The sequence below is a fragment of the Neolamprologus multifasciatus genome, chromosome 3, assembly GCF_963576455.1.
Source record: "Neolamprologus multifasciatus chromosome 3, fNeoMul1.2, whole genome shotgun sequence".
NCBI classification, from domain to species: domain Eukaryota; kingdom Metazoa; phylum Chordata; class Actinopteri; order Cichliformes; family Cichlidae; genus Neolamprologus; species Neolamprologus multifasciatus.
In genome coordinates, this window is record NC_140441.1 from 21,066,344 (window position 1) to 21,078,831 (window position 12,488).

Sequence of the window (12,488 nt, forward strand, 5' to 3'; positions counted from 1 at the left end):
CAGGTATTATAGTTTATTGGGGATAGCAGTGGGCATACAAAACCCAGAATATGGACATTTGAGTCCAAGATTTAAAAAACCACTTCTATTAGTGGTTAGGTTACGATATTATTTCATAGAAAATGCAATCTTTACAGCATCTGTTTTTCTCCAAGTTTGCTGTTAATGTTTGAGGTAAAAGTGTTAAAGGAGTTTCCAAGATGCTGATAAAAATCAAAATAAGGTCCTCTCACTCTGCACCTCTACAGTGCTTCAAGTTCTGCTGTTTTGTTGACATTGCTCCCTGGAAGTCCAGATCCAAACACTTACATGGACTTAAAACTTCTGCAGTAAGCAAATACACTTCTGTGCCAAACTGAGCCAGAGATCATGTTAAGGATCGCCCACAGTGCCCAGATCTAAATACAGTGCATCAGGACTCACAGGAATGTGCATCTTAAAATCAAATGTCAACATGTACTGTAGTTCAGCTACAGCTAAAGCCCTGAGGCATCTGAAAAAGGATCTTTCACGGAAGTGAATTGTGGCTTTACGTATGGTAGCGCACACACACGGTCTCAGACTGCAAAGTAGAATGGGAGGCAGAGCCTTCAGCTTTCAGGTCCCTCTTCTGTGGAACCAGCTCCCAGTTTGGGATTGGGAGGCAGACACACTCTCTGGTTTTAAGATTAAGCTTAAAACTTACATTTTTAATAAAGCTTATAGTTACATCTGGATCAGGTGACCCTGAATCCTTCCTTGGTTACACTGCAATTGGCCAAGGATGCTAGACCCTTCCCATGATGCAATGAATGTTTCTTCTTCTCTCACCTCTTCATGCAGCACTCTGGATTTAATCATTAGTTATTATTAATCTCTGGCTCTCTTCCACAGTGTGTGTTTTGTCATGTCTGCCTCCCATCACCTCCAACTAGTCAGTTCTGACGGCCTTCCATCCCCGAGAATGGTTCTGCTGGAGGTTTCTTCCTGCTAAAGGAGTGTTTTTTCATCCCCCTGTCACCAAGTGCTTGCTCAAAGGGTGTCGTCTGACTGTTGGGATTGTTCTATGTATTATTGCAGGGTCTTTACCTTCAACATAAAGTGCCCAGAGGCAAATGTTGTAATGCACTACATAAATAAAATTAAATTGAATTATGGCTTGAACAACATTTGAGGCAATAAAAATAAGCCTACCATATTGCACTTTATAGAAATGTATGTGATTGACCACAAATTTACTTATATTAATACATTTCTTTCAGAAAACATTGACTTCAAGCAGATTAAGTGTGCTCACAGGCTGAAGCACTTACCGCGTGTGTGTCCATCTCTGCTGTGAAAGCAACAAAATTAAATGTAATGACATCATCCTCAGGGACATGATCGCTAGCAAAATAAACAGAGATAGAATTTATGTGATCACAATTAAATCAAAGTTATTGCAGGAGTTTCCTTATGAACTTGTTTATTGTTCCATCCACAACACATAAAAAAAGTTTGCCCTCAATCCCTCTGTGCATTCATAAAATAAATATGAAACAGAAATCATTTTAACAAAGCCCTAACTGCTATTCCTTAGATGCTACTTCCCATGGTTGCCCTGGAAAAATAAAATTTAAAGACAATAAAAAAGTCATAAATTGTGGATATCAAATAGCTTCCTCAAAGGTTTATGGTTGAATTCCCCTCGCTGATGTGATTTTAAGTCGTTAATTCGCACCAGCGAGCGTAAATGGGATTGAAATTTCTATTAAAATGGCATACCTCATGTTTGATGTTGGAGAAGTGATCAATGATTTCATTAATTAGCTGTACATATTTGAGTGTGGGGAATAGTGTCTTTTACCATATATTCTCTTTATTATTCTTTTGCCCTGCAGTATGCTAAGGACGTACCCTTTCTTATCCTCCGGTGCCTGTAGTTTTATCTGCCTGCTGGTTCCACACTATCTGTCCTCATAGGCTGGTTGAACACGACACCGCTGCAGTGTGGACCTTCAATTCAGGCGAATGCCCGATTACTATCGAGGCCTCACCTGCGGCTTGGTGAGGCCTTGTGCTCGCCCAGTGAAGCCTGTCGGAGGTCACTGTATTTCCAGACTTATTGGCAAATTTGTATGCATATGGATGTTTTGTTGTTGCAACGAAAAAATAATCAGATGCTTGTGAAGCTATTGCAGTGCTCTGCTTTGTAATATAATCACAAAGACAGCCTATACTGTACATCCCAATTAGAAAGACTGTAGATTTTTGTTTTGAAGTAAGTAAATATTAATGTGCTTTTGTTATCTGAGCAATATTTTCAATCTTGTGTTTTGGCCTCGTCCTTGGTCGAGGGTAAAGACCCTGAAATAATACATAGAATAAGTAGTACAGAGCTTTGGTCACTGAAGTTCAAATCCATGTGTCTTTGTACAACTTTACAGAAATAAAAATATTAAATACAGTCATCATGGGCATGAAAGTCATGGTATTTTTGATTTCTTGGTACTGTTCTATATCCAGGATATATTGATTAGACTGCAAACATCTTAATAAAAGAAATGCAAAAGTTGGATTTTTTTCGGATTTTCTCTAATCTACACAGATTCCTGGCCTTTAAGCTTAGTCCACAGGATCATCAGCTCAAACAACATAAGTACACTTTTTTTTGATGTGTCAACACTTTGCCAAGGTCTGGAAGAAGACTGAAATGGTCACCCTTAGATGAGAAGAAGGCTCAAGGCCTGCCATGAACTGTAAACTGCTGGAACACCAGTATCATTGTACACAGTGAAACCAGTTTTAATCGATTCTGGAGGCAGGTTTTATGGTTAGATGAGACAAAGATTGAGCTATTTGGCCACAATTACAAATGTTATCTCCAGAAGAGTAAAGTTGGGGGTTTCAAACCTAAGAACACTGTACCAACAGCAAAGCCTGGTGGTGGTAGCGTCATGATCTGGGGTTGTTTTGCTGCCTCTGATCCTGGTACATTGCAATAAGTGGATAGAATAATAAAATAGGTACCTGTCCAAAAATTTGGACACAACAGGACAGTGATCATCCAAACTGGTTTTGGAATGGATATATCAGACTAACATTAAGCTTCTGGAATGGCCATGAAAATTTATGAACTATGCTTAAAAGCCGGCTTTGTGCTTGGAAACCAATAAACTATATGAACTCTACCAATTCTACCAAGAAGAGTAGTTAAATATCAAGCCAGAATTATGCCAGAATCTTGTTGATGGGCACCAAAAGTGCTGAGTGGCCCATGTACAACTTCCTAATGGATATTTAACCAAGTATTAGGCGGCCTGTACGTATACTTTTGACCCTGTGTGGATTAAGCAGAATAAAATGTCAATAAAAATGGAAGTTGTACAATATACACCCTGGAAAAGAATAGTTTAAACAAATCTTTAAAGGCCCCAAATTACTGTAGCATAATGCTTAACATAATGTTTTGACACACTTCTATATTCTGTCCCCTGCTTTGTAGGGATCTGTCCACGTGTCGTCCATCTTTTCCATCATCTCTGCCATGTCATTTTTGAAATTTGTAAAGTGAGCACAGCAAGTAAACAAACACTTGAAATTCACTTACCCCTTTAATATGCTTTGACAATGGAATGCAAGTACTAATTTCTAATTCAAGCAGTGAATGGAGGTAAATGGTAAACGGGCTGGTTCTTATGTAGTGCTTTTCAATTCCAGCTGAGCACTCAAAGCCCTTTATATAACTTGCCTCATTCACCCATTCATACAAGCATTTTTTCTAAGCTTTTCTACATAAGTGCTTTCTGTCTAACATTGAAACTCAGATGAATGTATCAGAGAGCAACTTGGGTGGGGTTGGTATCTTAACCAAGGATATTTGGCAAGCAGACTGGAGCAGACAGGGATCAAACCACCACCCTTAAGATTAGTATGTGCCCTCCTGAGCCACAGCCAACCCAAATAATGGTCAGGTTAGGACAGATCTTTTTATGTCAGAATTTGGCTGCTGCTCTGTATTGGTCCATCATGGTGATTGCACCATTAGTTTCAAAGCTTTGCAAATCAAGACTTTGATAGAATGATTTCAAAGGTAGCAGCTCTAGCGCATGACTTCAGCACTAAAAGTACTAAAAGTTGCAAATCTCAGTTTTATGTGGATTCCTGATTTAAATTAAGTATCCATTTGGCACTGACACCCAGTAGTAATATTTCCAAGATTTTCATGTTCAAACTACCAACTGGTATCTGTTGGTGTACTGAAAAGCCATGCATAGATCAAGGTAGAAGTAAAATAGGACCCGAGGCATCGCTACTATAGATAGATAGATATGCAAATTTAACACCAACGATGAGATAATCTGTTTCACATTTGACTGTATTGCTGCTGTCTCCTGCCATCCAGTGATGTCAGGCATTTTTGCACAATGTCTCTTGTTCTTATTTATAGTATTCATAATATTCAGTCACTGTTTTATTCATTAAAAATACATCTCAAAACAATTCATTGGTATGCATTGCCTAAACATGAATTACATTCAGTTTCATTCTAATTTGTCTTAATTTCCCCCTGTCTCAACAGAAAAATTAATACTACCCGCTGTTCATCCCATGCAAGGCAATTCAAATTTAAATTTTTTTGTCAGAGAGAACAAGAAAATGAGTGAGACAATTTGCATATCAACATGACTGAATCCTAGTATTTCTTAGAAGTGGCATCTTTTGAAGACAAACATGGAGAAAAAGATAATTGTCGCACATAAACAAAACTCCTCGGCTTTGTGGAAGAACTATGTTTTTCTCCTGTCCAATATTTTCAGGAATGATACGACACAACTCTACAGTCATGTTTTCATTGTATGTTCTCTTATGTCTCTATGACAGCTAAAGGGGGGGAAAACTTTCTCCACGTTATTGAACACTGCATTGTAGTTCTATATAAAGATGCCATTAGCAGTTTGAGTGTGTAGGAGAGGCTGCAGCAGGCTGTTAATCAGAGCGTAGGGAAAGGATTAGAATGGATCTCTAATTACCTAGACTGTAATCGCCTCATATATCAACCCAGACACAAAGGCAAGATTGGAAACCTATACTAAACTATATATACTACTATCTACAGTGATGACTAGTTCATGTTAATGAGATAAAGTTATGTAATTGGATTATAAAATATCAGTAATAGTAATCAGTTACAGCTACCGAGAAAAATTAAAATGTGAAACATTACAATAAAAATATTTTACACTTGTGTAAAATGAAACATTCATTGAATTGCTTTGAAACTGTTTGCACTGCAGACTTTGATTGCAGATTCTATTGTTAGACAAGGACAAAAATGTTTTTCATGGCTGGAAATTCAGCAATATTTTACCTGTGAAAAATGAAAAAGGACCTGACATTATTGTGCAGAAAAAATATCAATGTGAAAATGCTCAATTTCAAAGATGTGAAAAGATGTTAATTTTATCCTATTCAGTCACCTGAACTTTTAAAGGTTCTTTATAAAGCAAAGTATAATTAATTACGAATTGATCAAACATACAAAGTGTAATTATAATAAGAAGAGTTGCAAAACTTGTTATATTTCCTTTTTTTAAATCACATTATTAATACCATATGGAAAAGAATAACAGACAAAGCTTCCAAACTCAATTTGACAAATTAATGTTATTCTTCTTTGGAGGATGCAAATTTACAAGATCATGTTTACAATATTTAATAGAGCAATCCTCAAAACTATTTTGTAATCCATTTAAAATGTTCTCATAAATTTAAGCTGGATGAATTTTGTTACAACTGGATCAAATGTGTAATGTAAGTGTTGCAAACAGAGTCAAACTAACAAAGAATCATTACTTTATTCTGCAATAAACTTGAGCTCTGTGGAGTTAGTCATGTTAATGTTTTGGATGTCGTGTCGACTAATTTCATTTTTCAGCCACAATAAATACAGAAATAAATGTTTTGTTTTAAAAAAAGATAAGTTCTGATAAGTAATTTGCTTACCTCATGGTCAAAACTAAAAATGTAAGTTTAGAAAAGTTTAGAAAAGCAAAACAAAACTGTAAGATATTTAGTATAGACAGATTATTAGACACTGCCACTGTTACTGTGTATGTATGTGCAACAGTTTGCTAACATATTAGCAATAGCTAATTAATCTAGCATTGGACAAAAATAGTAATTATAGAATTAGCAATTAAATGATCAAAGTTTTTAATTTTTTTAAACATACACATTAAAAAATGGATTTAAAAACTCTTCAAAGACAGGTGTTGTTTTACCATGTTATATTTTAATTTCTGCAGAGACAAAAATGACAAGCAATTTATTTACACAAACCTGTACAAAAGCAAATTAAATTATGTAAAATATCTCATAAATAGAAGTGGACTTGCGTTCAATACACTTTGCCATGTTCAGCTAAGCTGCGTGCATAGTGACTCATATTAAACGATGATAAATTTGTTCCTTGATTTCTATATCAACATCCAAGTCGCAGGACAAATAGTAATGGTTAATATTACAAATCTCATTACACATTGTGAATGCTATACGTATAGAACAGAGCACAGACTGAACACATACCTCAGGTAGCAACAAAGAGAATTTCAACATAAATCCCACCTGCTATTGTCCAGATTTTTGTAACACTACCCCAAATAAAAACAGTCTATCACCACTCAAAGATTATATGGTGTTGACTGCGCTTCTGCTTTCATTTCTGCTTCTTTTTCAGACACTTGCTCTACAGAGACTTTGTTTTCATTTCATCTGATCTCGAAATGCAAGGCATCACCTTGCAACACCATAGCAAACCCTGTACCGTGCTTAGTTGTAGGACAGGGTTTCATCATCTGCTGATATGCATACACTATAAATCTATCTGTACGAGTGTTGTGTTGCATGGCACATCCTGAGGTGTGTGTTCTGTCAGCCACTCTACCTTGCAGCTTTTTCCCTCCACACTTCCACTCCTAGTAAACCGTCACATTAGCATTTTTATCTCTAGGCTCCCTCAACTCTGAGCAGTCAAATGTCTCCAAGCATTTTTTTTAAATTTCTTTTTCCTGCTCTCTATCCTGCTAAGCTTCTAAAATCAGTCCTAGAGCTTGTTTCATGCACAAAGAAGGTTACTTGACCTCGGATGTCACACATGTACATGAGTGGAACACGACAAAAAAATCCATTATATCGTTATTATTTCTACCAACAAGCAACTTTTGAATGTACCCGCACTCATTCGGTAATGCACTAAGCTAGGAATGGATATTTCAACAAGATAATTGAACCCAAAGAGCAATAGCCGTTTGACTATTAGACCTACAGGCTCACTGACATTTGACTGGTCGTCCTTCAACAAGCCTTTGACATCATGGGATTTCATCTAAGATATGCAAATGTATTTCAGTCCTTAAATGCCACCCCATCTATTTTTGTGTTGCATGTCAACGTAATTGTTTATGCACCATTTCAAACCAACATTTAATCATACCGATTGGTATAAAAAGGCACAATTGCATATTTGCATTCACTCTAGTTTTTTTTTTTGTATGTTTCTTTTTTTTCCCTTTTTTTTTTCTTTTTTTTCAGAAGCACTCTAAATATACAAAGTGGCACCAGGTAAAGAAAAAACACATAGTTTACTGATGATCATTTTCACGGCTTTTGACTGTTATTGTGAAACAATATCTGTGAGTTAAAAAAAATCAAATAAAAAAGGAGTATTTTTTTTTAAAAAAGCAATCAAAAGCTTAAGGTATAAAGTTGATGAAAAAGAAAACATATGAAAGATATGGGTTTTTGTTGTAGCACGAGGTGAAACAATAATGAAAATTAAGCATGAAAAATGTATGGAGGGGGTAAAAAAAATCAACAGCATAGTCCAAATTGATGTACTAAGTTGTCCTACGTATGTTTTTAGTTGTTTTTAGGTATAACAAAAGCAAAAACGATGAATTTCTGTGTTTACAGGGATAACATTTTTTTTGTACATTTTGTTTTACAGTTTTTTTTCTTCTTCCTTCTCAGTAAGTGAAGTAAGTTCCCATTAAACGTGCAGTAAAAAGTAAGTATTTATGTATACAGTTGATAAGTATAGGAGCACTTTCTTTCAAACAACGAGTAGTACTTACAGACTATAGATTACCGGAAATGCAAGAAAAAGCATCTCCGGTCAAACCAAAGGGGTTTTGCTAACATACAAAAAGTTCCATTGCATCTTTTGCTTTATTACAGTCATGAGATTTTGCACTTCTGTAGCTGCAAAGAAAAAAAAAAGTCACTGGAGACAGGGAGGCACAACATCTCAACATTGTTATGTGTCTGTTTAACTGGTCATAAAGCATCAGCTCTGTGGGTGTAATGGATGTTTTGTTGAGACATCACATTCTTATCATTCAAACTCAAACCTTCATTTTTAAAAAAAAGAATAGTTCTTTGTGTACTTAGAGCAAAGTTCTCTCTGTTTTGTGTCTGCGTGTTATAAACAAAAAAGAAAAAAGGGAATGCTTCGTATTACTTACGAAGCTTTTGGTTTTAACTGTGACACCAAATTTTTCAGCCTGTAATCCAAAACCCTTCAGGAATCTGCTCATTCAGAAGTTGTGTTTTGATTGTTCTCCACTGAGCTGATTCTTACATTCATGCCCAAAGAGCCTTCGCCGTGTACTAAGGGAAGCGGCATGTACTACTCGTGGAACAGGTCTTAGACAGCCACTTGTGGGTTAATGTCACCTCGAAGGCTTGAGAAGAAGAGAAAGAGAAGTTGATGCTTGTTGGTCACATGTGCATTATGATATTTATTGCTCAGTCCTATCACACAACAACAACAACAACAAAAAAGAAAATAACAGTTTTTAGAAAAAGCTGTACTTGCAGCTGTTTTTAGGACCAACTAGGCCATATGTATGCTTCCCCCCTCCCTCCAGCCTATTATTGGTGTACATCTACAGTGGCCTATACAAACACACTATATACTGCATATCTGGCCCGTACACACATACAGTTTCCATTGAACCTTGACAATTTTAATCTCATGCCACACACTGTGCTTACCCAGGATTTTCAGTGAGTCAGTATAGCAGTGCCACCGGCCTCAGTTAAATGAATCTGCCTTTTCTGTATGTGTGTGTCTGCATGTGTGTGTTTGAGAAAAACAGGGTAAGTATCACAACTTGGTATAAATACTAGCATCCCACTAAGGTGATCTGAAATGTACAATTGTGGACACACATGCTGCTCTAGCCAATGCAGTTGTAGACGTTGGCTGTAAGATCTTGCATTTATTAGGAAGGTTCGGGTCTCAATCTCGCCAATCAAAGACAAAGAACGAGAGACTGAGGAAAGGTAGCGAGACAAAAGGGAATGAGAGCAGTTAGCGCTGTTGCTATGAGCTGATGTTTATGTACAATGAGTGACTCCTGTAGAGAGCGTGCACACTGGTAGTTTAGAGTCAGTCATTGAAAGTTTGTCAGTCTATCAGTAGGGTTGTAGTCAAACCATGGGGGTTACTGCAGCAAACTGCATTGGCTCCCATTTCCATCCACGAATTCCCACATCGGGAGAGGAACGAGTATTTAAAGCTTAGTCTTTCCCCTCCTTATAAGATTCGAAAACGGTTGACTTTTGGTCTGCAACGTTTATCACAAACAGTAAAGATGACAGAATCCGTGGTCCGTGTTACACCATGAGACCATGAATTTGTCCAGTATATTACTTCAGCCACAAAACATCATGTCCAGACACTGTTCTTTGAATTTTTTTTAAAAAAAGGGCATATCCAGACACACTGTAAAGTCAAAATAGTCTACATGTACAGCTTTGTTTCTAGAAAAAACACAAACAGAAAAAAACCGACGTGGGCTCTTTTGTATAGCGTCAACTTCAGGGAATGGGGCCCTTAATGAGAACAGGGGTTAATGCATGCATGCACTGTATATGTAAAATGAGCTGATTACTGTACAGACTGACTGTCAGGCAGCAGACTGTGTCCTAAGAGCCCGACTCGCCAGTAGAACAACCTCAGAGAGAGTTGAATCAGTGCCCTCAGCAGTTCTTCCTCCTCCTCCTTTCGTCCAGTTAATGGCCAGAATTAGCACTTTAAAAAAACGGTGACTATGTTTATATATCCACAGCGGTTTTTCATTAAGGAGCTGTCGCAAAAAAGTCTTTGGAGAAAGTGTGGCTAAAAGCTTCTAAAGCTGTAATGGTGGTGGGTAAGCAGCTATGCTTATTGTTGTGTTTGAATGCCACACGTTGTGACACACGAGGAGCTCTTCCAGCTCACAGATACACCTCCCGTCGCGTCAGAGTACCACATGTTGTGGGCTTGTACTCCCCAGTAGGTGCAAGGGGGATCTCCTCGGTGGGGTGGCCCAACACCTCTTCCCCGGCTCCTGGCGAGCCATAGGGAGGCGAGCCGAAGGCCTCATAGGAGGAGGAGGAGGAGGCCATCTTCTTGTTGAGCAGGTTGCGATTGCGGTCACCCATCATGTGAGCAGCGGTGGGGTCTCCGTTGGCCATGGCGGCCATGGCGAGGGTCTCTTGGCTGCCGGGCTGCTCGGCGCTGCTGCTGCTGCTGCCGTTGCCGCTCATGAAAGTAGAAAGCTTTGGTTGTTGGGGGGTGGTGGTTGACTTGGATGGCCGTCGCTCGGGCGACGTGCGCACAGGCATCCAGCAGGAGTCCGAGTGGCCATACTCGTCACATTCCCGGGTGCACTTGCCAGTCATGGCTACGTCAGGCAAGGGCCGGGAGTCTAGAAGAAGCAGAAGAGAAAACCAAAAGTAAGTGACGCTGCTTGTTTTGCTAAAGTGGGCTATTTAATGATAAAACTAACGATGGTAATGACACACTCTCCTACCACTAAGTGTTTGTTTGTGGTATGTGTTACATGATTGGGCTGTCATGAATTCCTTCATTCGATGCGTGAATCTGTAACTTTTCCCTAATGAGGTCATCAACGCATCTGAATGTTAATGAAGAAGGTAGAAAACAATAGAAACTGGTCACGATGGTTGCCAGGCACCCACTTCCACAGCTAATCTGAGTTCCAATTTTTCATCCCTAGTGAGTCCAATAAGGCTTTTACGGAGAGAGGTTGTTCTCGTTTTCATGCAGAACCCATACCACATGACAGAAAAAAGTAAAACCAAAAAAACAGAGAAGACTCCACTGGTACGACAACAGCCCCAAACAACAAAAAAAAAAAAACTGTGGCGTGAATCAGAGTTGAAATAATGTCATGCTTCAAAACGCGCTTGTGCTGAGAGGGGAAGGGTGGAGAGGGGAAGGGAGGAGAGGGGTCCAGCGATGAAGATAGAAGAGAAGAGGTCAGTTTACACTTTTGCTGTGTTTAAAGATACAAAATTAAGCCTGCTCTGTGTGGGAGTGTGCTTGTGTGTGTCTCTAATAATCGTGCGGCTGAGGAATTTTGGGAGAAGAGAGCACCGACAAGAGCCTGTTTTCTTATTTTGGTGATTGGCAGACGGCAATCATGCTCTGATCTAAGTAGCTTAATAGCTTTGCGTGGCTCAAGCACTCTGATATCCTCTTAAATTCCGTAATAGGAGTCTTAACAAATTGCCTAGCAGGGCGCTGGCCTCAGATTAACCACGTCTACTGCATTATTGTAGAAAGCAAATTATGTGCTTACAGTGCTAAATCAGGACAACAGGTTGGACAGATATCCTTCTGTCAATAGCTACTGTCAGACTCTGTGAAATATATTAACCCAAATGCAAAGCAGAGCTAATGAATTGGTTCAATATGAGACCAAAACCGTAAGGAAGGAAGAAAAGGAGGATCCCGAATGCTTAGACGCTACACAGTGCCAAAGGTAACACAAGTGCCGGTGTTATAGAGATGCTGTGTTAATGTCTTTTTATTCATGACCTGATGGAAAGTATGGAAACCCAAAAATCAAGCAAAAGCGAAGGTGAGTGCAAACCAAGCCAAGCATGCCTTTACCTTTAAGAAAAACAACAACAGAAATGAAAAATAAAAGAGTATGGACCATGGCTTACTTTTAATGCTCTTTTTCTCCTGTAAAAGACAAAAAAAATTTGAAATCAATCGTTATGCCTTTATGTCACGCATTTTATATATATATATATATATATTATATTATATGTACTGCAAGAGAAACCTTGAGCAGCCTTCAAACTGTAACTAAAAGACACGCTGACAGCGGCACAAAAAAGTTTTATGCAGAGCAGACACATGACTAAGGACAGAATGCAGCTGAGACAAGGACAGCAAAGAAAGGGGAGACAGATAACACAGAAATGAGGGTCTTCTAAAGTCCTGCTGATTTGGTTTTCAGCTCCTCAAACAAATCACTTGTCCACTATGAAATTTGCCTCACAGCAAAGCATCTGATAGGACTTCAAGAGTGCCATTCCTACGCTCTCGGAAGCTTATCTTTGTTAAAAATCTGTTTGCGGTCTGTTTTCATGTCGGCGTCAACTGTGTAATGCTAGTCAATATATAGACAAAGCCTCAGGGGCGTAAGCGCCGCTCGGCAATAAGA

General features: G+C 38.6%; 1 protein-coding gene across 6 annotated transcripts in view; it reads right to left on the reverse strand.

The window, feature by feature from the left end:
* Nucleotides 1-6,231: 6,231 nt before the first annotated feature.
* pcdh7b (protocadherin 7b) overlaps nt 6,232-12,488 on the reverse strand; it is a 117,501-nt gene continuing 111,244 nt past the window's right edge. For 2 of the 6 annotated variants that reach the window (XM_085136917.1, XM_085136910.1), the window contains exons 3-4: nt 11,983-12,001; nt 10,602-10,715 (exon numbers count right to left, since the gene is read on the reverse strand). In XM_085136917.1, coding sequence (XP_084993043.1) covers nt 11,985-12,001 — 17 coding nt within the window. In that variant the 3' untranslated portion in view covers nt 10,602-10,715; nt 11,983-11,984. Of the gene's footprint in view, nt 10,716-11,982; nt 12,002-12,488 lie in introns of all 6 variants that reach the window. The other 4 variants (XM_085136890.1, XM_085136880.1, XM_085136899.1 and 1 more) reach the window with 3 other exon arrangements.